At 42.6% G+C, this 27,101-nt stretch overlaps 2 protein-coding genes across 9 annotated transcripts in view; one reads left to right on the top strand and one right to left on the bottom strand.

Annotated features, from left to right (window-relative positions):
- Positions 1-773: 773 nt before the first annotated feature.
- LOC310874837 (testicular acid phosphatase homolog) lies at positions 774-16,256 on the top strand. Of its 2 annotated transcripts, none has more exons than XM_083787719.1 (12): positions 774-883; positions 1,434-1,562; positions 2,403-2,498; positions 3,451-3,537; positions 7,103-7,261; positions 8,345-8,443; positions 9,896-9,991; positions 11,574-11,706; positions 12,425-12,507; positions 12,705-12,811; positions 14,252-14,433; positions 15,301-16,256. In XM_083787719.1, the coding sequence occupies exons 2-12, from the start codon at positions 1,473-1,475 to the stop codon at positions 15,408-15,410; spliced, it is 1,242 nt and encodes a 413-aa protein (XP_083643845.1). In that variant the 5' UTR covers positions 774-883; positions 1,434-1,472; the 3' UTR covers positions 15,411-16,256. The 2 variants fall into 2 exon arrangements, with proteins under 2 accessions (XP_083643845.1, XP_083643844.1); XM_083787718.1 differs by lacking the exon at positions 774-883 and adding an exon at positions 932-1,042.
- The window catches only part of LOC310874836 (myosin-binding protein C, fast-type-like), a 45,331-nt gene continuing 34,473 nt past the window's right edge, over positions 16,244-27,101 (bottom strand). For all 7 annotated transcript variants that reach the window (XM_083787716.1, XM_083787711.1, XM_083787712.1 and 4 more), the window contains 13 exons: positions 26,257-26,399; positions 25,313-25,472; positions 24,878-24,982; positions 23,379-23,567; positions 22,251-22,385; positions 21,891-22,058; positions 21,207-21,295; positions 20,506-20,701; positions 19,858-19,997; positions 19,507-19,666; positions 19,106-19,242; positions 18,692-18,878; positions 16,244-16,432 (listed from right to left, as the gene is read on the bottom strand). In XM_083787716.1, the coding sequence (XP_083643842.1) occupies positions 16,395-16,432; positions 18,692-18,878; positions 19,106-19,242; positions 19,507-19,666; positions 19,858-19,997; positions 20,506-20,701; positions 21,207-21,295; positions 21,891-22,058; positions 22,251-22,385; positions 23,379-23,567; positions 24,878-24,982; positions 25,313-25,472; positions 26,257-26,399 (1,847 nt within the window). In that variant the 3' untranslated portion in view covers positions 16,244-16,394. The remainder of the gene's footprint in view (positions 16,433-18,691; positions 18,879-19,105; positions 19,243-19,506; positions 19,667-19,857; positions 19,998-20,505; positions 20,702-21,206; positions 21,296-21,890; positions 22,059-22,250; positions 22,386-23,378; positions 23,568-24,877; positions 24,983-25,312; positions 25,473-26,256; positions 26,400-27,101) is intronic.

Here is a 27,101-nt window from a genome sequence, read left to right as displayed (position 1 = left end):
AAAAAAAAAAATATATAAAGAAAAACGAGAGCTCCAGCGAGAATGCGAGAGGGAGCGAGACTTCTGCATGATGTCCATTCAACCAATAGACATGACCTTGGTTTTGTGTGTGCATGCGTGTGTCTGTGTCTGTGCCCACGCACTTACCCAGATGTGGTTGTCTTAAAAAATATTTGAAAAGAAGGCATTGGTGAGTTTCATGTTCTAAATATTACACTCAAAGTCTGAGACACCAACACCACAACTTCCATAAAGGGGGGGGGGGGGGGAGTAGGCTACTGCTTTTATCATGTATGGTGATGTCAACACTGAACAGCTCTGAATCTTGGCACGTGCTAATCCAGTTGTATCCCATTAAGCTGCTTTGATTCCAACAGATACTTACACATGTGCGGAGTCAGGGAAAACACACCAGGCCCTGTAATTGTGGGCCCAAACCCATGGTGAATGACATAGCAAGTTATAATGAGTGTTTGTGGCCCACATTCTGTGTGTGTGTGTGTGTGTGTGTGTGTGTGTGTGTGTGTGTGTGTGTGTGTGTGTGTGTGTGTGTGTGTGTGTGTGTGTGTGTGTGTGTGTGTGTGTGTGTGTGTGTGTGTGTGTGTGTGTGTGTGTGTGTGTGTGTGTGTGTGTGTGTGTGCACACGCGTGCGTGCACTTAACCAGCTTTGTTGTTATACTCTCAAAGTTATGGCACCATAGCATGGGTTTTTAAATGGAGTTACCCACCATGAGGGGCCAAACAGGCACGCCAATGATCTGCCGAGGAGGGCTGTCAAATCAGCGAACAGACAGGAATTGACAGCGACAGTGATTTGGTATGTGGTTGGCCATGGAGTAGACTGGGACCAGCAATCCCTGGGGGACAGAGAGGCATACGTCAGGTAGGTTGGACTATAAAAGCCATGTACTTTAGTGGTACATGCACTTAATGTCAAATCACATCTGGTCATGGCAGAAGACATGGGATTCACTGCCGAATGCCACTCTCTTACATTCATTTGACTAAAACAGCAAAATGTGCAGCAACTGAGTATGCTGAGGTAAGTGAGCATGTTTAATTTCCTGATCTGGAACAATTTTGACAGGTCACAATTTATTTGAGCTTTATTGCATGTGTTAGTATTCATGAATCCTTATCAAGTATTTAATTTGACCTAAATCCTGGTGTAAATATTACAGGACTTTGCCAAATGGATTGATGACACAGCATGCATATTTCATGAGGAACAATGACCTATTTATGAGTTCAAATGATGTGATCCGAAAGATCAATTGTGGTGCTACTTTTTGCTCTCAATATGCTATGATGGAACTTGCAAGTCCAAAAGAAGATATAATAATCCATATTTATTTTACGTTGATTTATTTATAGATATACAATACTAAACTGTTGATGCTAAATAGTGAACATTCCTTTTTGTTGATATTAAGGGAATTGTGTGAAGGAAGCGACGACGGACAACTGAAAACATGTGGAAATTGAAGAAGAGTTTAGCATACCTGCTCCTTCTCTGTTGCTACTCGCTGACTGAAGCCCGTCTACTGAAGTTTGTTGTGGCTGTGAGTCTTGCCAAGTCTTTCCTTTTCCACACAAATCGATGATGTTTTTTTGTCATTATGTCAAAAGAAAGAAAGCGTTCACTTTCGAGGTGATGCCATAACAGTATTGATTATTGAGTTGATGAGTGTGAACTGTGAAATGCTGTAGTCTCGGATTTCATCTGGATTGCCATGTCAACCCATCTGGGATAAACGAGTATTTACTTGCTCAAGGAGCATTTATGTTCACACTTTATACAATAAAGAACTATAGGAGACTAAACAGACAGTTTCTTTTATAAACCTCTTTTCTTATCTGAGTACTACTGCTAGTTCAACAAAATAATTGATATAATATTTGGCATAGGCAGAATATTCCACATGAATGGCTTATTATTATTATTTTGTTTATTGGCCCTATTTTCTTGTTTTAAACAATATTTGTTAAACAAGGCACCAAAGAACAAAGGTTCTAATCTGTGATTCAGTGAAGATACAAAACTAAACCTGGAGCTGCTCCAGTGACAATGAATAGAATACTGTCTTTGTGGGCTAGTCCTTTTTGAACTCTTACACCCAAATGATCTTAAAGCCATTGTAGTTCAACTTCCAGCACGAATGGACCGGAAAATGGGCCATTATCCCCATCTAATCACCCTGGGTGCCACCCAATGACTGCGTGTGCCACCACAGTGTGAGCTACGTCAGTCCTCTATTTAATGTCCCTGGACCAACTCTGGAAATGCCACGAAGCATGAAGTCATCAAAACATGTTTTTGAATTGAGCGTGAAGACTGTAAGAACTGTAATAGCTCTGTTACATCACTGCATGACATAAGTTGTTGTTGTGCATTGTGTAAGGTATTCCGTCATGGGGATCGATCTCCCATTGAGTCGTATCCGAGGGATCCTCATGGAGAAGAGGTGTGGGCTCAAGGATTTGGACAGCTAACTGAGGTACTGCCCAGGATGGAACCTGGAGTTGATCAGGCTACAGTATATTTTTGTGTGTCTGCCTATTTCAAGATATCATCAGCAATAGTGCACTGTAGAATACTATATTCCAAATAAAACAAATTAATAGATCTTTATTTAACCTTTTTAGTGCCTACTGTATTTGGTCTACAGTGGTGTTCAAACATTTTGTGACCAATTTACAAGAAAACATTTCAAGAAACATTCATTGCGGAAATTGATCATCAAAATAGGGATGCCGGGTTGAAAGTAGTTAAAATATATATTTTCAGTGTATGGAATGTGTCTCTGTATTGGCATAAGTGCACACAAAGTAGTAGTAGATTCAAAACAAATTCATAACATTTTGTATGAAATGGTTGCTGTAATAATAATTTGTGGTTGTCACACAATCCCAAGGCAAACCTGGATGTGTGTTCTGTTGTAAGTAAATCTAGCATAGGGGTCTTAAAAGTATAGGGGTATTAAAAGTCCACCAATAAAAGGCACTTTGTGCCTGAATGTCGAGGTGTAGTACTGTAGTATAGCTTAGGTGGAATTTGTCATTTTGATGGATGTTACAGCATAAAAACAGAACGACTCACACATTGCTGATCAGCATGTGAGAAGGCCTAAGGCACAGGGATATTTTCTCAACTAAGTTGTTGTTTTTCTTGAGTTAAAATCAAACACCTTCCCCGCGGCTGTAAGATCTCCTGTTCCTGCATCACTATCAATCTTCCTAGTCCTAGTTTCTATCCATACTATATTTTCGTCATTTATTACTAAATAATAATAATAAAAAACTAAATGTTGGAACCAAAAAATAAAGGGACCCATGAAAATGCATCCGCGACCCACAAATGGGTCCCGACTCTGCAGTGTAAATGTTTAACGTGTTGGGACCAGCAGAGTAAACAGGTCCATGTCCTGGTCTCTTTCTATGTTCTCTCAGCTGGGCATGAGGCAGCAGCATGACCTGGGCAGGTTCCTGAGGAGACGCTATGGACACATTCTCAGTCAGGAATACAATAACAAAGAGGTATGTGTGTGTGTGTGTGTGTGTGTGTGTGTGTGTGTGTGTGTGTGTGTGTGTGTGTGTGCGCGTGTGCACGTGTGAGTGATGGAGGAAGAAGTATATCCTACTCAATTTTTTTTACTTAAGCAATAGTATCAATATTGTAACGTAGAAATACTGTTAAGTCAAATTCCGGAATGCAAATGTATTGGAATCAAAATGCAATTAAAGTACAAATTGTAGAATATACTCATATGCATTGCAGAAAGTCACATTTCACAAGTTTTCTAATATGAAACTATTTTGAAAATAGCAGATCTATACATGCTCACAGCGTTGCATATCCACACATAGTGAGTTTTCAAATAATTTTAGTGGCGTAAAAGTACAATATTTTCCTCTGAGATGTACTTAAAATTTTACTCCAGTAAAGTAAAAATATCAAAACATTGTACTTAAGTAAATGTAATTTGTTACATTACACCACTGTGTGTGTGTGTGTGTGTGTGTGTGTGTGTGCGTGCGTGCGTGCTCGCGCATGTGTGTGCTTATGTACAGTATACATACACATGTATTCCATATGTCTGAATGTATTTTTACAGTGTGATTGCCAAATTTCTTTGCCCGCGCTGCCAGTAGGCAAGGAGTAAATCCCTTAATTTCTTCCCTCACATATTCACAACGCATTAACATTTTGTAAATTCATAAACTCAGATGCCACTGTCCCACCACTTCACCAGTCAGTCCTGCCCAAATATGGAGTTCCACAGTAACATCATCATAATCATCATCATCATAACCTTTATTTCAACTCAGAGTACAGTTGAGGCCCCTCATGTTCAATGTAACCAAGATACAGAACACAATAATGGTACAATACAGGTATTGGATGCATTCATATAGCATGAATCAGAAGACTCTAAACTAAAACAGATAAACCAAAAATTGAACCCATTCTGACCGGGCACCCATTTTGGTGTCAGCATCATGTTATGTTTTAGCTATTTAAAAATAGCAGATCTACAAGCTCATATCGCGCCACCGAGTGGCGCGATACGAGCTTGTAGGTCTGCTATTTTTGAAAAATCGAAGAATGACTGACATTTTTAGAATCTGATCTCAGGTCAGAATGGGTTCATCAGACCAGTGTGTGTCCGGCGGAAACCTCGTATGAATCTGATCTCAGGTCAGAATGGGTGAACAAAGCAGTTACAATCTTGGCCGCAAGTGTTTGAAAGTTGAAACCATTGCCTGAATTGACCCAAAGAAGGACGTGCACCGATTGTCCAGGACCTCTGGACTGGAGCTCATTCCAAGCACTGACAGAGAACGCTCCATCAGGAAGTCACTGGAGCGTGTCTGCTATAGGGACTATAAAGGTTCTGATCTAACAGAATCATCAACATGACATAGATCCACAGGGTCTCCGTCCACTTTATATATGTGTGTGTATGCAACATACTGTATGGTATATACTGTATATCAGTGGTGGACAAAGTACTCCCATTTCTTAATTTTTTTTTTCAATTTTAAAGTACCACAATAACACAATGTAGAAATACTGAGGTACAATTTAAAGTCCGGTGTTCAAAATTGACTTGAATAAAAGTACAAAAGTATTGGCTATAAAATGTAGGCTACTTAAAGTACCAAAGGTCTACTCATTATGCAGAATAATGTCCCATTTCACAAGTGTTCAAAATGTATAAAGATCTAAAATCTAAAATAGCAGATCTACAAGCTCACAAGCTCGTAGCAAGCTTGTATAGATTGGCTATTTTCAAATGCCGGGTAGCCGAAGTGTGAAGGGGTTATGTAGTGTAGGTTTTGTTTTCAAAGTAACTAGTAACAAAAGTTTTCAAATAATTGTAGTGGATTAAAAATACTATATTTGCTTCTGAGATGTAATGGAGTAGACGTAAAAGTACTGAAAAAAACATGTACTTAAAAAACATGATTTTTCCCATACCCGAGGCGGGATTGACGAAAGGGCCTTTCTGTATGGAGTTTGCATGTTCTCCACGTGTTCCCTAAAAACATGCAGTAATCCTGGTGTCTAAACTACCTCCCCCTGGCCAGCTGGGGCGCCTGATGGAGGGGAAAGGAACCCACCAGGTTGGCAGAGGAAGTGTAGCGCCCAGGATTACATTAGAAAATTGACACTGGGTGAAAAAAATGGGATGCGAAATCGTGGGATAAAAATTATATATATATTAAAAAACATGATTGTACTTTTGGCTATTTGATTACTTTCCATCTTCAATGGCTATGACCGGCTTTTACACGCGTGTATGACATGTGTGAATGAGAATGCATGTGTACAATACATAGGCCTATACTATGCACGTGCAGTGTAGCTGAGCTTTCGCGTGAGCCTGCATGTTTGTGTGCATTATGTGATGTGTGTGTGAGGTAGAATTCATGACTGTGAGTGGATGTATATTTACTATATCGTTGCTGTCGGGCAGAAACCTTGTAACTCCATATTTCAACAGATAGTGTCACACAAAAGTTGTGAAAATGTGATGCTGTTGTGAGCTTGTAGATGGTTCGGGAATGGTTTTTGACATACAGTACAAGGCGACTGCGTGTGTGTGTGTGTGTGTGTGTGTGCGTGCGTGTGTGCGTGTTTGTGTATATGCTCTGATCTACACTATCCTACAGTATGTCTTCTCTTCTCCCTCGAATGCCTAACGTCACATCTTTGTTCACGTGTGGCCAGTTTGCTGTCTGTAATGGCTGTAAATACATAGGTTAATGAACATGATTCACGTTGATGATATCGCCTCCGTGGCCTTGTAATATGATGTAACACGCAGGCTAATCTGGCCCTGGAGGCCCTTGTACAGTGGAGTAGGGCTGCATGCATGTTGGCTCAGTGCGCCCCAGGGCAACATGCTCAGCCCACTGTGATTATGAAGATCAGATTTTCCTTCTTCTATTCCTGTCTGCCCGCTTTCTCCACTCAAGTGCTTTTCCTTTTCTTCACTCTTTATTCTCCTCTATTGCAGTCTACCTCTCCTCCAGTCTCTTCAAATGTGTTTGTGTTCCTAATCTCTCTCTGTCTCTGTCTCTCTCTCTCTCTCTCTCTCTCGCCGTCACTTAAATAACATGCAATTACCACGGAAATAACAACGTTCCTAAATGGCTGTCACTGGCAATTTGTCGTCAGAGGCCGCAGTCAACTTGTGCCTGTGCATCTACCTACCTGCGCTGTCATGTTGGCTTCAATTTAGAAAAGGAAAGAAAGAGAACATTCTTCAGCATCACATCACAGATCCAACCTTATCACTGTGATTTATTTTACGGCACACAAAAACCTGACACGGGGTGACAGAGAGATATACAGTAGACGAGCAAAGGCTGATGTCAGAAAAGATCACAGCGAGACGGATCTGTCTCTCATCCTTCCTCTCATCCATTCGATTCAGACTGCAGACTCTTCATGTTGTGCGAGCACCTCAGTTGACTCAAAGATAAATACCACTTACTTGTGATACATTACTGCATTAGCACTGGCTCCATTTATTTTGAGCATTGCATCCTCAGACATCCTCAGTCTAAAGTAATCTCCCCCGACCCGGCACAGGTTTACGTGCGGAGCACCGACTACGACCGCACGCTGATGAGTGCTCAGGCCTGCTTGGCTGGCATGTTCCCCCCAAGCGGCAGACGGCCCCCGCCCATAAACCCCCAATTACTCTGGCGACCCATTCCGGTCCATACCGTCCCCCGGGCACAGGACAGGGTAGGTGCCTCTGATCCATGCAAGAAAACTGCATCTCCTTTACTTAATATCACATTCAACTTCTTGGAAATGTCCTACTATAGCCTACTGCTGGTCAGGGCGGAGGTAATCTACCTTCTGTCAGAATTCTGTATAATGCATACATGATACTAGTTACAGTACTAGATGTTATAGAATGTGTGCTATTAGAAATATTAGTCTTGTATTTATGCTGTATGAATAGGCCTACCCACTAAGGGTGCTACCTAAACCTAACCTTTGGCTTAACCCATGTCTAACCAATGACTAGTCCAGGGGTCTGCAACAGGCGGCTCTAGAGCCGCATGCGGCTCTAGAGCACACCCCTAGTGGCTCCCTGTAGCATTAAAAGTAGCAATAAATTATTTTTCATTTATGGTTTCTGTAGGAGGCCAAACGTGACAAGCATTCTTAATATTTATTCTACACATTTTTACAAAATTGGAAAACTTAACTAAACTAAAATGTGCGTCATAGCATGCGACACACTCAGTGCCGTGCCAGCCAGGTGTCTATTATAAACAAACCGGTGGGTGTGTGAGGCTGCTGCCTGCTACGCTATGGCTTCTACAGGGAGAGAAATAAAGATAGCCGACGAAAAACAGAGGATTTAACAGTTCGTGGACAGAGGCTTTTGCCTTCACAGCCAATGCAGATTGACTGCCTGTATGTTTAATCTGCAGTGAGAAGCTATCAAACAACAAAAAAAGTAACGTTGAAAGACATTTCCAGGGAAAGCATGCTAAATTATGCTAGTTTCGTTGCAACCCGGGAGATAATAAAGCTTGGCAAGCTGCATTATAATGTGTAATTTTCTTTGCGGCTCCAGATAGATTTTGAATTTATTTTTGGTCGAAAATGGCTCTTTCAACATCTTGGGTTGCCGACCCCTGGACTAGTCTAAACTAAGTAGCCTATGCACCCCCCCCCCCCCCACTAATTGACATGTGAATACTTTCCATATGAATGCACATTTTAGCTGTGCAGAATTCACATTACAGAATGTGTTTTACACATTCAAAGTTGTGTGTTTATCTTTATTATTATATTTTGGTATGTGTCAAGCTGTTGAGGTCCCCGGGGAAGGATTGCCCCAAGTTCAGAGAGCTGATGACTCAGACCTTTGACAGCGAACCGTACCAGAGGTTCATCAGGTCTAACCAGGTAAGAAGCACCAGTACTGTACACTGTACTGTACCTCTTGCATTATGGTCAACAGTTTGATATAAATCATTAGCGGTAGCCCTCAAAAATGACTGTGTGTAAAAAAGAACCTGCCAGATGCAGAAAATGCATTGGTTCATATATTGAAAAAATAAAAACATCATTGCCTTTTGCGTTGATATCAAAAGTACAATATTGCGGAGAATACGCTAATACGGCAGACATTTTAATTAACATTGAAACATGTGAGTAAGTGAGTTGAAATACATACTTCACAGTTATCTGTGCTTCAGTGTCCCTGTTAGTTCTCCTGGAAGACATGTCCTCTCAACTTTATATTTTCTCAGGCATGGGTGGCTCCAGCGCCTCCAAATCGCTGCTCGCAGTGCAATTTCTCTCACATTCTTTGCAACACTAATTAACAGCAGGATTGAATTAGATCGAGAATTACAATGAAAAGGTTTTAATTAAACTCAGTCCCTCGTGCTGCCTATTAAGGAGGTGATTGACATCAACCAGCAGCCTCCTACATTGAATTTGATCACCCTCTACTGGTGATTTTGAACCAGGAAGTGAAATGCAGGAAAGCAAAATGGTGGCATGAGCTAGCTTTGTCCTGTGACTGTCCTGTTTTTTGACCACAGGTGACAGAGTTCCACTGGTAAAAGAACGTAAGTTAATGGTCTGTCCTCAAAATGTGACTTGTACAAAAGTATTGGTATCAAAATATAGACCTACTACTTACTTACAGTACCAAAGTAAAAAACTAAAATGTTTCAGAATTAGGTTCTTCTTAAAAAATAGCAGCTCTACAAGCGCGACGCACATGAATAGCCGAAGCATTAAAAAGGACCTCAGTTGATGGCCAGAGGATGTTCTTTCCCACTGTCCGGTTTTCTATGTCTCAGATTGGGCCAAGAATGTACAACACTGACCTGACATTTTGTTCTTCCACATGATCCCCTTGGCCTTCGACCAAGATAGATAAATCTGACTATTTCTTCACTGCAGCACTTTATATTGCTCAACATTAAAATATGTTGAAATCACATCACAAAGCCAGCTGTTCCCAGGCCAGCTAAGTCACATACAGTAGCAAGTAAATGTACCTCAAAAGAGTACTACAAAAGAGTAGTAGGCTACCGGCTACGTAGTTACTTACAACACGTACTGCAGAGTCCCCTCCCTCCTTCAAAGGACATTTATGGTTCATAACTATAACTACGCCCACATGCAATGTAGAACAGAAGGAAGGATTGAATATTTATTTCGGTTCTGTTATAAAGCATAAATTGTATGCTTTATTAGTATACAGTACCTGGAGAAAGTGTCTATGTTGGCCAAATGTCAACCAAAGTTTATAATATATTCTATTCTTTCATTACTTCAAAATGTATCACTTAAAGTGAGGAGGAGATTAACATCTGTAATATAATTCTTTTCACCATACAGTATTTTGTGGAGGAGCTTTCCAACAACACTGGCTACCCCGTGTCACGACTTGTTGGGAGAAAGATATGGCGAGTTTATGACACCCTGACCTGTCAGGTACAGTATGCTCCTCACCGTAACGTGTATGACACCCTGACCTGTCAGGTACAGTATGCTCCTCACCGTAACGTGTATGACACCCTGACCTGTCAGGTACAGTATGCTCCTCACCGTAACGTGTATGACACCCTGACCTGTCAGGTACAGTATGCTCCTCACCGTAACGTGTATGACACCCTGACCTGTCAGGTACAGTATGCTCCTCACCGTAACGTGTATGACACCCTGACCTGTCAGGTACAGTATGCTCCTCACCGTGTTTATGACACCCTGACCTGTCAGGTACAGTATGCTCCTCACCGTGTTTATGACACCCTGACCTGTCAGGTACAGTATGCTCCTCACCGTGTTTATGACACCCTGACCTGTCAGGTACAGTATGCTCCTCACCGTGTTTATGACACCCTGACCTGTCAGGTACAGTATGCTCCTCACCGTGTTTATGACACCCTGACCTGTCAGGTACAGTATGCTCCTCACCGTAACGTTTATGACACCCTGACCTGTCAGGTACAGTATGCTCCTCACCGTAACGTGTATGACACCCTGACCTGTCAGGTACAGTATGCTCCTCACCGTAACGTGTATGACACCCTGACCTGTCAGGTATGCACCTCACCCTGACCTGTCAGGTATGCACCTCACCCTGACCTGTCAGGTATGCACCTCACCCTGACCTGTCAGGTATGCACCTCACCCTGACCTGTCAGGTATGCACCTCACCCTGACCTGTCAGGTATGCACCTCACCCTGACCTGTCAGGTATGCACCTCACCCTGACCTGTCAGGTACAGTATGCTCCTCACCGTAACGTGTATGACACCCTGACCTGTCAGGTACAGTATGCTCCTCACCGTGTTTATGACACCCTGACCTGTCAGGTATGCACCTCACCCTGACCTGTCAGGTATGCACCTCACCCTGACCTGTCGGGTATGCACCTCACCGTATGACACCCTGACCTGTCGGGTATGCACCTCACGGTGGCAACCATGCACACAAACTGTGACGACAATTGGGCCCAAGTAGTGACACTTTGCACACATTGCATACACTTGCATACTGTACAGTGTGTACACCATCTGTACAAAATGGAGAGAGAGAGAGAGAGAGAGAGAGAGAGAGGGGGAGGGAGGGAGGGAGGGAGGGACGGAGGGAGGGAGAGGGAGAGGGAGAGGGAGAGGGAGAGAGGAGAGAGAGAGAGAGAGAGAGAGAGAGAGAGAGAGAGAGAGAGAGAGACAGAGAGACAGAGAGAGAGAGAGAGACAGAGAGACAGAGAGACAGAGAGACAGTTGAGCAGGGAGAGGATTATTGTAAATATCACAACACAGTGAAGTGATAATTGAGGCAGATATAGGTGCATTCTGGCCCAGGTTGCATACACCCCCATTTACACATAAGCAAAAATGAGCATCTGTTATTTTCAAACACATACCAAAAATAGTCGGCGAAAAAAGAGCAATTTAATTCAGATGCTTTTCCAAATTGTGACTCATGTGTTTGTGCAATGTGGTTATCTACTATGAGAGTGATCACTGATGCGGTGTAATGAACGTTGTTCTCTCTCTCTCTCTTCTAGATGATCCACAATCTGACCCTGCCGCGCTGGGCCAATCAGGACGTGCTCAACACCCTGAGGAGGATTGCATCTTTTGAGGTCATGTATAGCATCCTGAGTCATAGGAGGAAAGAGAAGGCAAGGCTCTCAGGGGGTGAGAAGTCAAGATTCACAGGTTTTATCGTGGCACGTGCTTAGCTTACTGCTCATATATGTGTACTTTACTATTGTTACTGTACGTACTGTGTGTGCAGAGAAATGTCAAACATGGAGGATGGGTGTGGGTCTGGGAGCTTTATTATTACAGTAATATTGATAGAACATTAATTTAAACACTTTCACCCTCATCTTCATAATTGTGCCTCACTAACTGCTCATTATAAATATTTCTGTCTCAGAGGTGGGCTGTACAGTTCAGAAACCTGCCTACCAATAACATAATTGGTCTTGCCATTGATCTGTGTCAAATTTCTTGTGCACACGGCTATTAGTTAAATAAACTTAAATAAATATAATGGAAGTACAGTAAATGGGACTTGGATCGGCTGCATGAAACCTTGCCCAAATTCAGGTATGACTGTCACAGGCTGCCTGGTCACATGAAATCTGTCATAACACATTGGAGCCACACTGCTCTGATTCTGTTTTTTTAAACTGTTCTTAGTGACGGTCAGCTACAGGTTTTACTCATGCTCATGCTGTGGTGTAGGCCTATAGTCTTCGGCTCCAAAAGCACAATAGAGCTCCTAAAAAGCTAGTGTGAAACTCCTCCACCCATGTTCATTGCTCGCTAATTTGTTGTAAGTGCCATGTTGATTCGCGTCAGCAAGCAAAATGTTATTTTGACCGCTGATACAGTGTTTATTTACCAGGGTTACTGCTGAATGCAATCCTGAGGAATTTCTCGAAGGCCATGGAGCAAGGGAGCACTCTCAAATTCATCATGTATTCGGCTGTAAGTTCAGTGCTTGGACGAGTGACAAAAGTACACACAGAAGAACACACAAACCTTTGTCATATATTATACAACGCCCTTCTTTGCGTATTTCCTCACTCGTACATTATCCATCCACATAAATACACATGTAAGCGCACGCTTGCCGTTGATGCAGTGCTATTGTATTTGATAGAACGTGTGCTTTCTCCTTCCAGCATGACTCAACACTCATCACCCTGCAGGCTGCACTCGATGTGTACAACGGCCTTCTTCCGCCTTACGCTGCCTGTCAGCTCTTCGAGTTCTACCAGGAATATGATGGGTACAGCGGTAATTCTATTGTCCCTGCATGCACATTTCTGTTTGCATATTTAGCCCATTTAGACCTGAGGACGTTTTCGAAAATAGCAGACCTACAAGCTCGTAGCGCGGCACTCTGTGCCGTGCTATGATCTGGTAGATCTGCTATTTTTCAATAGCTAAAGTATAACATAATGCTTAAAACACCAAAAGGGGTTCCCGCCCAGAATTGGTTAGAGTGGGTGATCCTCTCTCCCTTTGTTGTCGTCGTTGCTGAGACAGATTAGTAGGGATGCAGCGAGGCAGGCGGCATTCAAAAGTCAGAGGACGGAATGCTGTAGCAACCGGTGGTGGAAAGTAACAAAGTACATTTACTATAGAACTATATTTTTGAGGTAATTTCACTTTACTTGAGTGTTTCCTATTTTATATGTGGGCTGTTTGAAAATAGATGATCTACAAGCATACAACAGTCACACCGCGACACACTGTGAGCTTGTAGATCTGCTATTTTCAAAGCAATGAAAATCTGGTACTTTAAATATATTTTGATGCCAATACTTTTATACTTTTACTCAAGTTTGATTACAGGGCTTTTACTTGTAACAGCTGAGTATGTCTATAATGTGGTATTGATGCTTTTGTAGATACTCTTGAAGAATGAAGAAGTTATAGAATGACGGACAAGTTATATTTGAGTTTGTTGCCGTTTATTTCACACAGAAGCGATCCATGGGCATAATTATCTAAAGCTTAAGTCTCATGAACAGCGTCATGTATTTTATCCACAGTAGTTTCCCCACCTTTCTTCTACAACATAGTTTGTCTGACCAATCGAGGATAAGCCTATCCTTAGCAATGTGTCATTATTAACACACTTCATCGGTTCTTTATTCCCACTGTCCGGTTACTTAATGTCTCAGATTGGGCCTAGAATATACAACTCTGACTTGACACTTAGTTCTCCCACATAAATCTGACTATTTCTTCACTGCAGCACTTTATATTGCTTAACCTTAAAGATGTTGAAATCACATCACAGCCAGCTGTTCCCAGGCCTGCTAAGTCACATACGATAGCAGTATTGCATGGAATATCAGTTTTAACAATGTCCGGTTTACTACTGTATGCCTCGGATTGGGCCAAGAATGGACCACTCGGGTGTAGCATTTAGTTTTCCCACATGATCCCCTTCGACCAAGATAGATAACCATTACACTGTCCCTCTGGCTGGTCAGTCCCAACCCTGCAGTGAGGAGTGTTCATCTCACATGTCACCATATCAACACTTTTATACGACACACCAAACACAATCCCACACTTCCTCTTTTCAATCAATTACATCAGGAAACCTGGCGCCAAGCCAGGGCTGCAAATGAGCAATTAACTGAGCTATACAAAGCTGTTTATATAACACTGTGCAGGAATGTGTGTCAGCTCATTGTTCCCCATAATTCCCCAGATCCTATTCTCTGGAGCTGTATTACCGCAACGACACCTGGCGCGAACCTTTCGCTACCCCTGTGCCAGGCTGCAACGGGCTGAGCCCCTGCCCTCTGAACCTGGTCAAGGACCTGGTGAAGGGCGTGGTGTCGGACGACTGGGAATGGGAGTGCGGCCTCAAAGGAAGAATGTCAAGTGCAGGTAGGCAGGTTGCTGGTCTGACTATGTGCCATGCTGTGTTGACATGCTTGCTTTGTATTGTACAGTGGTGGAAAGTATCTTTGTCTGTACTTAAAGGATACTTCACCCATTTTGATATAATTGGTCCTCACTATAATGCTCATGATGATATGGTACCATTGTTGTGTGTGTCTGTGTCTCAGAGGAGGGCTTTGGAGAGTTCAGAAACCCTGCTTACCAGTGACATCATCGTTTTTAAATATATACAGTATATGTCAATATTTTTGAATTATTGCAAGAACAATGGCTTCCATTATAGCATGCTAACTTTACAGGAATTGAAAGCCTGTCGTTTGTTAGCTTTGATTCCCCATCGATGATGTGACTGGTACGTAGGCAGGTTTCTGAACTGTCTGCAGCCCTCCTCAGACCGAGTAGACAAAATGGTAGGCCTACCATAATATTATCATGAGCATTAGTAATTAATTAATTCTAGATCTATTTAATGTGGTGTGAGCTTTTAGATCTGCTTAGAAAATACAATTTGAAAGAATTTGTGAAACAAAATATTGTATGTATTTCTGCATGAGTAGCCTACTTTTACTTTGATATTGTTATGCCAACACATTGTACTTTTACTCAAGTCAAATGGTGAATACAGGCCTTTTACTTTTTGTATTGTGGTATTGCTACTTTTACTTCAGTACTTGGGTAAAGTACTTCTTTCACCACTGGTATTGTATTTAACCTTGCTTTAGCATGGTTACAATTCTTCTCTGTGGTGTACTATATACTTGTACAGTGATCTTTGCAAAATGTGACACTCACTACTCCGACACGAATGATAACTGCTGAATACCCTGTAATTAAACCACTCTCTTCCCACAGGTATCATAGTGACTCTTGCAGTAGCTGTTGCTTTCCTGGGGGTGGCGCTGTTGATTGCAGCAGCAGTGGTATGCATCAGGAGACGAGCACACTACTCCAGAGAGGTGTAGTGCAGAAGACAGTCAACACACACCAATCATCTGGAATATGGTGCTTCACAGTGATAGTGTGCTTACAGTCAGTGTGATGCAGTAGTTCTCAAACTTTGTCATGTCAATTAAGGACCCCCAAATCGGCTTTTTGTGTTTCCCAAAGTATTCTTAAAAAATGTGCATGATTTCTTTTTAGAAAACAGCCGAATCTACAAGATATTTTCGAATATCCGATGTATAGTTTTAAAGTGATTAAACTGAATTTAATGCAATAGTATTTAATCTATCTAGGGATCCACTGATACCCCCTAAAGGCCTAAAGCAGGGGTTCTCAACCTGGGGGTCGCAACCCCTCTGTGGTTGCCAAATTATTTTGTGGGGTCCGCAGATCTTTTTTTCATTTTTTTTGCAACTGAATGGCTGGAAAATGGAAATTAAGAGTTTACATAGTACACATAGTACACGCATAAACTTTCCTTGATTAATATATCTGGTTTCAGTATTTATTTTTTATGTATTTTGTCTATTTTTAAGTTTATTGTAGCGGTCAATTTGTATTGGGGTGAGGACCTATAGGGGTCCCTGGACCCCTCTTTGAGAACCACTGGTATAATGTGTACGTGTTTTTATTATTATATATATTTTGTTGTATTGTACTTTGTAGCTCTTCTTAGCAACTGGGTGCTGGGTTTTTTTACTGGCTCTTCGAATTTAATACATTTGATTTCCTATTTGAATTATGTAAGGCTATTTAAGATGTAATACCTACATTTAAATGGTTACATGTATATTGTTTAGAAATAGTACTATAACTAGGAAGCAGATTTGAAAATAAATAATAAACATTTGCATCAATCAACACAAGCTATTTTTATTTGACTATAACATGTGTCAAGTTTCATTCGGTATACATAATATATGTATAGTCTATATTATCTAGTCTATAGTATCTAGTAATATATGTATATATCTATAGTTTGACATTCAATGCTGTTGGGCTTCTCACTGCTCCTTCTCCTCGTCACCCGGCTCTTTGGGAACTAGACAGAGGAGAGAGTTGGTGTTATGAAGGGTAACGTAGCAAAGTCACACAAACAATGTACCTTATTAGGTAGTTAGGTAAAGGTCTCTGGTTGTCTCCAAACACTATATTATTACAGTAGTACAATCAATCATGTTTAAGCTTTGACTGTTTGGTTATTGCCGTGGAATTAAATTATAGGTCGTTCCCAAGCTGTGGAATGACCCTCTGTTGGTCAGCAGGGCAGAGTCACTCCCGAGTCCCCACCTTCCACCGCAGTCTGAAACCCATCTTCAGATTCCAACTCATCGCCTACTGTAGTTGTCAAGGTCTGTGTCTCAACCATAGAATGACCATGTTTATTAAGGTAATACAGTCTAGGTGAAGTAACTGAAGTTGCAGGGCCAAATACATGGACCTCTATGGAGCTATGGGTTTTTTGGGGCCCAATGACAGCGCCACAACAGGCCATTATATGAACTTTCAGGAAGTCTGGATTTCCTACTGGCTTGGCTTCACTGCCCCCCTGGTCTCCACAGACACTTCGGTCACTCCCACTTCCCATTGCAGCTCTGCTAGTTACACACCTGGTTCCACTCTCTTCAGCCCAGCCCTTTACAAACCTGTGGACGCTGCTACGATCAGAAGACATTCTTGGATTTCCTGCTTCGTGCATCTGTAAGGTTTTTTCTTTTTGGACTTCTTGTTTATTGCTTTGCAACTGCTACTTATTTTGTAAGCTTGACTTTCTGTTTAAGAAACCAGTTAAATTGACCTTTCTGCTTGTGGCTCATGCATTTGAGTTCAGTCCTTGACTAGTGACTAGTAGCCTACATTTTTACATCTGCATTTTATGCTCATCGACAATTTCGATTTATGTCATTTGGACGAAGAAATTGCCTAATTCTTATCCTGTTTACTTTGTAGTACACTCGACTTAGAGATACTCATTTCCCCCAGGGATGCAAACAACGCACTCCCTCAAAAAGCTCCATGGAAGGAGCCACATTAGCCCCTCTCGGAACCCCCTGGGTCAGCCCAAACCGAACCGGGCTGACCCATAGGGTCCCTGTGCGGTGATGTGTTTTCGTATGGAAATCATGGAACACGGACATAAATAGCTTCGGTAACGTGGTTTCTGCGATGTTTGAGGGCTTCTGTTCGTTTGAGGGCTTCTGAATGTGAACTCTAGTTTACAACGTACACTGCTGCGAATTCTCCTGTGCCGCGGAAGCCGTTAAGTATTTTTAATCTATGTTTGACCGATTTGGAAGCTTTGATTCGTCTCTTCCTTCTTTGTTTATTTACCGTTTATTGTACCGCCTCCCGCTGTGCGGTTGGCTTGTGCGTGGCTACGATCCTGCCTCTGATCTGCTCTGTCATAGCTATAGCCACTAGCTAGCCAGATAGGCGGTACAATGAGGTGTCAATAAACAAGGTAGGAAGAGAAGAATCAAAGCGACCAAATCGGTCAAACAAAGGCTTCCGCGGCACAGGAGAATTCGTAGCGGTATTTATAGGTACTTATAGTTCACACATTCAGAATAACTCACACGAACAGAAGCCCTCAAACGGCGCAGAAACAACGTATGCGACGGTATTTATGTCCGCGTACCAGGTGGCAGGGTAGAGGTGGAATAGGACCCCATGGCTACTGGGTCTCAAAAATGTCAGAAACTTCAGTACCATTGGGTTCTGACTTGTGGGGCTAGAGCCACATGTGAGTGGCATCCTGCCCCTGCCCCCCACTGTTTTCTGTAAATCTATTGCAATTACTGTTTATGATATGTAATGCATTGTCTATCATGATGATGACTTGAGGTCACAGGTCAGGTAGGTTATTGTGGTGGTGCTATAGTAGGCCAATGTGCCATTTCCTCCTCTGCCTTTCACATCAATCAGTTCATGAGGCATTTTGTTTAAAAATAATGTTTTGCAAAAAATGTCCCGGCTGTTGGTGCTATAACAGGCCAATGTGGGAATGTGTGTGCAAAGTTTGAATGAAATCGTATACTGCGTTCATGGTTCGTTCAAAACGAGACACTTGTGCAAACTTTAGATGGCAATCTTGAATATGAAACATCGTACACCTGGTGGCTCTATAACGGCCCAAACTGCACACACACTCCCTGGATGCGTGCACAGCTTCGATCGGGCTAACGGTGATGTAGATTATCTGTTCACAGGCGGACGGACGGATGGGGGCAAAATGGTTTTGCCTGGCGGAGAATAAAATACAATTACATTAATTTAAACACTACCAACTACTGCTCCCCACCTCGAATCTCAATCTTGCACTCTACTTCATCGGTACCCAGGGCGTTGACAGCTCTGCAGACGTAGCAGCCCCCGTCCCACTGGCTGGGCTTCCGGATGTTGAGGGTCAAAACCCCCTGGTTGTTGAACATCATGTACTTGGGGTTGTCAGCAAGGATCATTTTGTTCCTCAGCCAGACGATTTTCGGCTGGAAGAGGAAATGTGTGGGGGGGTTACAAGTTAATTCTGTTTGTTACCTCCACTGATATAGTTGAACAGGGGTTATCAGTCAGTTTTCATTCTATAGTTGGTTTTTAATTATGCCACATACTGTAGCAGCCAAAAGGTAAATGACACATGTGTGGACAAGTTCAAGTTTGTGTTCTACGCTAGACAGTCTTATTTTAACTTACTTAGCCAGGCATGCGCACATACCTTGGGAAAGCCTCGGACGGAGCAGCTAATAGTCGTGGTGTAGCCGGCAACCAAAGACCTGTCCACCAGAGGCTGGGTAAACTTTGGCTGGCAGGCCGGGTCCTTCTCCTTAAAGTTAGGGGGCTTGTACTCCAGGGCTAGCAGCAGGAGGGAGGGCAAGGTTTGTCAAACACCGTAAATCAGGCTCTGGTTTGGACGGCATGTCACACTTGATATCTTGATTTTGCAACACATGAATGGCTGAGTTGCGGAGCATGTTTCCCTGAGTGTAGTGCAGTTAAACCATGAGTACGAAGAAATCAATATCACAGCTATAATAATAATCACCTTTGTGGATATGTATAGCTTACATTTCACACACACACACACACACACACACACACACACACACACACACACACCTGTCTTGGTAATTAGGGCTGTGTTCTGGCTGAGGCCAGGATCATCACTCAAGCCACAGAGGTTCTCGCTGTAGATACGGAACACATACTCGTTGCCCATGATCAGGTCTGAGGCTGTGCAGTTTGTCCGTCTGTTGTGCTCATAAACAGTGAACCACTCCTAGAGATGTAAACAATGGGAGAGTGAGAAGGAGACAGAGTAAGACTGAGAGAGACCAAAGATAATTGCATGCTGGGAAAACAAATGCATTCCAAAACATTCTTTGTTAAATACAGTACACTATGTCCGGCACTGTTAGAATACTTGACACAGGCACTCTGAGCTAGTTCTTTCCATCCTTCCACCCTCACCATGGTCTTCTTGTCTGCCTTCTGGATAGTGTATCCGGTGATCTCACTGTTGCCATCATCTGTGGGAGGTTCCCACTCCAGTGCTGCGTTGAAGCCCCAGACTTCCGCCACATTCACCTTGATAGGAGGCCCAGGTTTCTCTTATTGGATTTAAAAAAGAAGAAAACAAATATGATGGTTTCATCCACTGTTACTCTCAACTGTGTGGATACATTTCATACTAAATACTCTTGTTTACAAAGAGGTATAGGTGGTCTAATGAAGAGATGTCTTTTGGAAGTGTCCTTGCACAAGGCAATGACAAATCTTTTACCTTCCTACTCCTTTTCACACTAGATAAGAACAGTTAAGTCATTTCATTCCAAAATCTTCATTACAGACCAGGGTATGGGCATTTTCCGCAATGCATACAGTAGTTGTCATTCATTCTCCTCAAAGGCATCATCACTTCACATAAATAATGCCGCTATCTCTGTGGTCGTTTTCTGCACTTACTTTGTTCATTGTTCATCACATGTTTCTACATACTTTGTTCACTGTGATCATGAATTATACGTTGTAACGTGTTTTGTTTATTTTCTCCAAATCTTCCTTTTTTTCTTCAGTTGAGGCTTGAACTTGAACACTGTGTAAGCGCTGGTTTCTTACCAATAATTCTGATGTCGATGTTGGCCCTGTCTTCCATGTTCTCAATCTTTAGAACCAGCTCATACTTTCCAGAGTGATCTCTCTCTGCTGAGCGGATGAAGAGGATGGAGTCCACGAATGAGTTACGGACGCCCACCTTCTTCTCATCAACGGGCTCGCCATCCTTGAACCATGTGGCAACAGGGCGTGGCTTACCCTAAGAGTGCAGGTAATGAAGAAACACATATAACACCATTCAGGAGACAACAGAGCATTTTAAGTGTAATTATGTCCCCCCATTTGAAATGTGGATGTTGAGATATACTGTATTTAGCACTCACTATTGCTCATTATAAGATCTATATAAGATGGTACCATTGTGCCTTTAGAAACAAAATAACCGAGGAAGCATGAGGTCAGTCCGCTGCCCCCCCAGGTTGGCAGAGGAAGTGTAGCGCCCAGGATTACAATAGATAATTGACACTGGGTGAAAAAATGGGTTGCAAACTCGTGGGATAAAAAATATAAGAGAAAAAAAAAAAAAAAATAACCAATGACATGGGCAGTTATTATGATTATTTTTTAAGAAGACATAAAGACATAGTGGAGGTATTTCTGTGACCTACTGTCATATAAAGTTTGGCACTGATGGGTCCAGTGGTTTGCGAGATTATACAGTAGCTCTGGACAAGTTGATTTGGGAAATGGATCACGTTACAAACCTGGAAGGGGATGGTCAGGTTGAGCTTCTCTCCAACTCTCCTGATGTACTTGGTCCTCAACTCACGTGGCAGGCGGATCTTGGGCAGTTCTAATGGAGGATTCTCATTTTAACTTCTTCAATACTTATTTAATACTTTAATATTTAATATTTAAACTTGACCAGAGTTGGCTTTGTACTTCCAGTCCACTGTTGTTTCCCAACACATGTGAGCTTGTGTTGTATGCTTGTAGATCGGCTATTTTGTGAGTGTACCCACAGAATAGGGATGTGGTTATAAATAAATGTGTTATTAGGATGGAATCACTACTTCATGGGTTCACAATCATGGAGCACAGAAGCAAGAGATGAAAATCACTTATAGTATAAGGCCAAAATGACTTTGCCCATATATGTGGGGTTTACTATGACGATTAGCCATGTAGTCAAATCACAAAAAAGTCTGACTTTTTGTCTAAATTGACTTTCCTTTCAATGGCTTGGGGGAAGGCACAACATATGCTGCACAGGATTGGACCAGATGGAAGCAGAGTGAGTGAGCGAGTGAGTGAGGAACTAAGTATGTCTAAACTACTGTACATGTTTCAAATGTCTTGGAAAAAACAATTAGTAATCGTCATCCACAAGGGCATAAATGTATTTAAAAATGCTGTTCTACTCATACATCTCAGCCTAGATAACTCACCCATGATCTCGCGAATGGTGACAGGCTGGGCCAATGTCGCAGGGGGGCTGGCTCCGGCCATGTTCTTGGCTATTACCCTGAAGTTCATCTTCTCTCCAACAGGAAGATCGCGCACCTTGTAGTTCTGCTTCTCACAAAGTTCAACGTTGGCCACCACCCACTCTGTGTCTGCAGTAACATAATTAAACAGTGAGAATACGGGATTTCACTCCTGCAGCGTTTCCCATTTTGGCTATTAATTCTGGTTAATTCTTCATTCTTTTAAGCTGCCCGCGGGACAGCGCCCACTCTGTCTCTGCACTTGATGGGAATTAAATTATGTGTCAAAGTAAGACTTTCCACCATGGCTAAGTTCTTTACCTCCTTCCTTGCAATATTCAATAACGTAGCCGTCCAGGCCTCCAGCTCCTATCTTCTCTGGGGGGAGCCACTTCAGAGTGCATGTAGTGTCTGTCACGTCATGCACCCTCAGACTTGAGGGCTCGCTAGTTGGGGCTGCCGGGGAGAAAAAAAGAAGAGCAGCACCACTAATTATTAACACTTTTTTATAACAGGAGAGTCACTGGGCTGCATTGACAGAGGCCAATTAACGGACAGCGGGAGAGAGAGATGGAAAATATATAGTTTATAATGTCTCTACACTCTACAGTCATTATTGTGGCATAATGTATCATTATGCCACAATTATGAGTGTAGACATACTCACAGATTCCTCAAAGATGGTGGCCCCATCTTTTGTAACATACTGTAGCTAGCATGCTCTGTGTTATTTGTGGTGCCACATTTGCAGTGCTGCAGTACTTTCCATTGAGTGTGAGCTGTCTCAGCTGATGGACAAAGTAATCACAAAGGACTTATCTAGGCAGACAAGGACGAAAGGAAACAGGATTTTGGGGTGTGCTCTGGCTGCTAGATGTCAGACAGCGTCAGACTGATTTGTGCATTGCTGTATGTTATACGAGTGTTAAATGTTTGTTTTCCACACCTACCTACAGTACAGTACGTGTTTATCAGAGCGAGATTATATACATTTCTATTAGAAGTAAGACGCGCAAACGCGGGAAGCGAACGCAGCTCGTAAATTGCAATAACAACAATTAGAATAAATTACGTACTTTTTTTTTCTTTTTAGTTAGTTTTTTTAAGTTTTCTACTGTGTGTGTGTGTGTGTGTGTGTGTGTGTGTGTGTGTGTGTGTGTGTGCTACAGCTGCGCCCTCTGGTGGCGGGCGGGTGGTGTCACAGCGGGACAGACACAGACATGATCTGCTGGGTCTCATAGTTAGTGCTCATTGCATTCGACTTCAACATCTTGTTTGTCATGGCAATAAACAAACCGCATGTTGAATGTGGCTTGGAGTTATGGGTTCATTTATATACCGGAAATAGCCAATGTACATGCTCACAACGGATCACATTGTGAGCTTGTAAATGTGCCATTTTCGGCACGCAACATATTGCTGTGGCAGGGAGTATAAATCAGGCTTTACCGATAGGCATGAAAGGCTTGGAGGTGGCACTGGGCCCTGACATGCCAATGCTGTTGATGGCGAACACCCTCATCTCGTAGAGCACGCCTTCAATCATCCTCTTGGCTCCGTACGTGGTCGACTCATACACGTCAAAGTTGAGCTTTGTCCATCGGGAGGAACCCTTCTTCCTTCTCTCCATGAGATAACCTGATGGATGGATGGAAAAGTATGTATTTAGGAAACATCTCATGGTGCAAAAACATCAATATAAAGAAAAGAACAAAGATACACTGGAAGAGAGGGGCATTGTTTTTGAGCGGTACCTAGCCGCTCCAATACGCAGCTGTGTGTGTGTGTGTGTGTGTGTGTGTCCCCATTTCAGCACGGACAGCAGTAGCAGAGTTCTGCAACGGGTCGGATACCCACGGAAACCCCGTGGGTACCCGAGTTGACGGGTGAAAATGGGTTGGAAAATATACTTTTATAAGTTAACGGGTGCAGGGACAGGTGGAACGCAACGAAACGCTGGTGGGTGACCTTTTTAATCAGACTGCACAGCATAAACAGCAGCTGGATGCTTCTCAACAGTGGAGACAAGTTAAGTCTGTCACATGCCCAAGGAATCGCCAGTGATGTCACATCACTGCCGATTCATAATGGCATTCTGTTTCTGCTGCTGTGCTTAGTGTGCTACTTCCTTGTTGCATAGCAGTGACATCACGGCCGAATCCTTGCTTCCTTATCGTAGCATTTCATGTGTGGTGTTTATTTATTATTATTTATTACCAAAACTATCATCGATCTGACCGTTATAAAAGCGGAGGTGAACAGCTAGTGCTATGGTTGTTTTGGTACCATGCCGTTTACTGTATACATTTCAAAGTATAGATTAAATGTTATTTTTTTTTAAATGCTTGATTGTGTTCCATAACTGTAATATCCAGTCAAATGTGACATTCTGATAATTATTTCCAATGATACTGTAGTGTCTCTCTGTCTCTTCTCATTTTTTCTCCCTTGGTGTCTAAATTGGTTCCAATTATCTATGCTGACTCCTGTTTGGTTTTCCAGCAGTGTCAAGTCTGGGCCCCGTCAGTGTGATAGTTGCCATCTGAGGAGGGAGTAGCTTTCTATTTCCGTCTTGGTCTAAATCTGCTCCTACAGAGTGGCAGGATAATAACCAGGAAGCAATGTTGAGTTCTATAATTTCTTTGATGAGTGGGAGTTTATGCTTGATGAAACTCAGTGTGAGTTTAGCTATGGCAGACAGTGAAATCGATGCACCAGGGACACATTCTGGAAATGTGTCCCTGGTCCCTGGGGTCTGGAAATCAGAAGGCCACCTGTTTGCCTCCCGGTCAAAGTGTCACTTGACCCCTAACTGCTCCCCCGCAATCACATCATAAACACATCACTGTGAAGTGTGTGTGTGTGTGTGCGTGCATACATGGTGGTTGAAGTAAAATGTAGGGAGGACCCACTTCATTTTTCTGTTCAGGATGCAGCCCATGTCTTACCTTTGATTGGCGCACCACCATCAAATGTGGGTGGCTCCCAGACAATGTCGGCAGTCTCCTCTCCCACTCCGGTGCATTTGACATTCTCAGGGGGGTCAGGCACATCTAAGGAAAAAACAAAAACACTCAAGTCATTGCATACAAGGAAAACATTTCACAAATCCTGAGATTGCAATATGTTTTGGGCCCTATTAAAATTCCATCATAAATGTAACCCATCATCATGGCAGTGCCATTGGCCAATATCTTGTCTCTTTGAGCTATATAGTGTTCATTATTAGCAAAGGTTCTTGTGTTTTATCCTATTCATAGATATGTACAAATGTATGGTAAAGTAAACGAATCCATCAATCAATCAATCAATCATACTCAACATCCATTGTAGCTTCAGTCACCCATCAATCCATACACTATATTTGGAGCTCTGACACTCACCCACAATCTTGACAAACAGCTTAGCCGTGTCTGTTCCAGCGGGGTTGGTGACAACGAGGGTGTAGTTCCCCTCATCCTCCCTCTCAGCTCCCTCTATGACGAAGCAGCTCAAGTCCTTTCTCGCCTCTACTCTCACGCGGCCTTCAGCATCAGTGATTGGCTGTGGGACAGGACAGGACGAGTAAAGCTCAGTGAAATCTGGCTCTGCAAATAGTAATTATACCGCCACCAGTGGATGCTATTGTACAAAAAGTCCACCATTTCCTCTCAAGAACTTACTAATGAAGACAGTAATGCATACTGGACATGTTATCTTACGTTAGTAAGAGTAATAATGATCCTGTGGAATTCAAAGGGTACATCATGCCACTAAGACGTGCCTGTCTGATACCATAAGTATCTATTATGAGCCAGGTCTTTTCAACCTGGAATCTATAACTGGTGTTTTTGATTTTGTGTGAGAAATAACTAATAAGCAACCAGGTCAGCGACTATAGGTCACATGAGCACTTTAAACCTATATGCATTGGATATTTGAAAATAGCCAAGCTAACTCACACAAAGTGTGAGCTCGTAGATCACTGGTTTAAACAACTTTAGGAAACAAGCCCAAATAAACAACTACATTTTACAAACGAGCCGAAAACGTGCAATTCGCAACTACTGATAATTTTCAAGCAACTTTACAGAAACACAAGCCCAAGTCAATTATATTAAGCAAACATGGCAAAAAATACATTAATTTCGGGGTCCTTGACATGAAAATGTGTCCACTGGTTTAAACAACTTTAGTAAACGACCCCAAATAAGCAACAAACAAGCCCGAGAACCTGCAAACCATCTACCGATAATTTACCAACAAGACTATACTTTACGAGCCCAAAGTCGATTACAATAAGCAGACATATGGCAACGCTGGTTTAGGCATATTCATTCTTCCGTACTGTGTCTCCCTTTGACCACACGACCGTGGGCGGTGGCTCCCCTGAGATCTCAACGTCCAGACGCAGCTTGTTGCCTGCCACCACAATGATGGTGTTCTGCGAGACCATGTTGCCAGTGGTGTCCAGGTGGATCTTGGGAGGATCTTGGATCGAGATCGGACAAATGGAGAGAGTCAATCATACAGTATCAGTGGTGGAAAAGTACTCACGTTTTTTATTTGCAAAAAATATTTATATTAATGATGTTTAGAAGATTTAGAACACTTTCCTGGGGGTCTTTATGTGTGTAATATGTGATTTCACTGTAGATATTTTAAATTTAAATTTTAGCAGTGAGCCCAGTGTCTCTGATGACACTGGGTTCACTTCCTTCCTGGACTACAATTCCCATAATGCTCTGGTGCACTGCTCCTTGTGGATAGGGGGAGGGCTGTCTTACTGAGACAACATATAGTCCAAGGACTGTCTAAAGAGGACGAGACGCGAAGACCGTAAGGGCGCCGCCATGTTGCTCACATGGTGCTCCATGGAAGGAAAGAAACATGCGCAGTTGAGACCAAGGAAGCTGAACGAGGAAGTGTTGGCTGCATATAGCCCATTGCGCATGTTTCTTTCCTTCCATGGAGCACCATGGAGCAACATGGCGTCACCCGTACGACGCCATGTTGTCTCCAAGTCTCGTCCTCTTTAGACAGTCCTTGATATAGTCCAGGAAGTAAGTGAACCCAGTGTCCATGACATCAGAGACACTGGGCTCACTGCTAAAATCTAAAATATCTAAACCCACATATTACACACACAGACCCCCAGGAAACTGTTCTAAATCTTCTAAACGTCATTAACAT

This window comes from Protomyctophum parallelum (genome assembly GCF_964188405.1).
Source record: "Protomyctophum parallelum genome assembly, chromosome: 17".
Taxonomy (NCBI): domain Eukaryota; kingdom Metazoa; phylum Chordata; class Actinopteri; order Myctophiformes; family Myctophidae; genus Protomyctophum; species Protomyctophum parallelum.
This window is presented reverse-complemented; position numbering and strand designations above follow the sequence as displayed.

Bases quoted from the DNA above. Each gene is read 5' to 3' on its own strand.
- LOC310874837 (XM_083787719.1), top strand. From the start codon at position 1,473: ATGTGGAAATTGAAGAAGAGTTTAGCATACCTGCTCCTTCTCTGTTGC. The intron at 8,444-9,895 runs GTAAGAAGCACC...TTCACCATACAG, and splicing joins GGTTCATCAGGTCTAACCAG to TATTTTGTGGAGGAGCTTTC. The intron at 12,812-14,251 runs GTACAGCGGTAA...ATAATTCCCCAG, and splicing joins TTCTACCAGGAATATGATGG to ATCCTATTCTCTGGAGCTGT.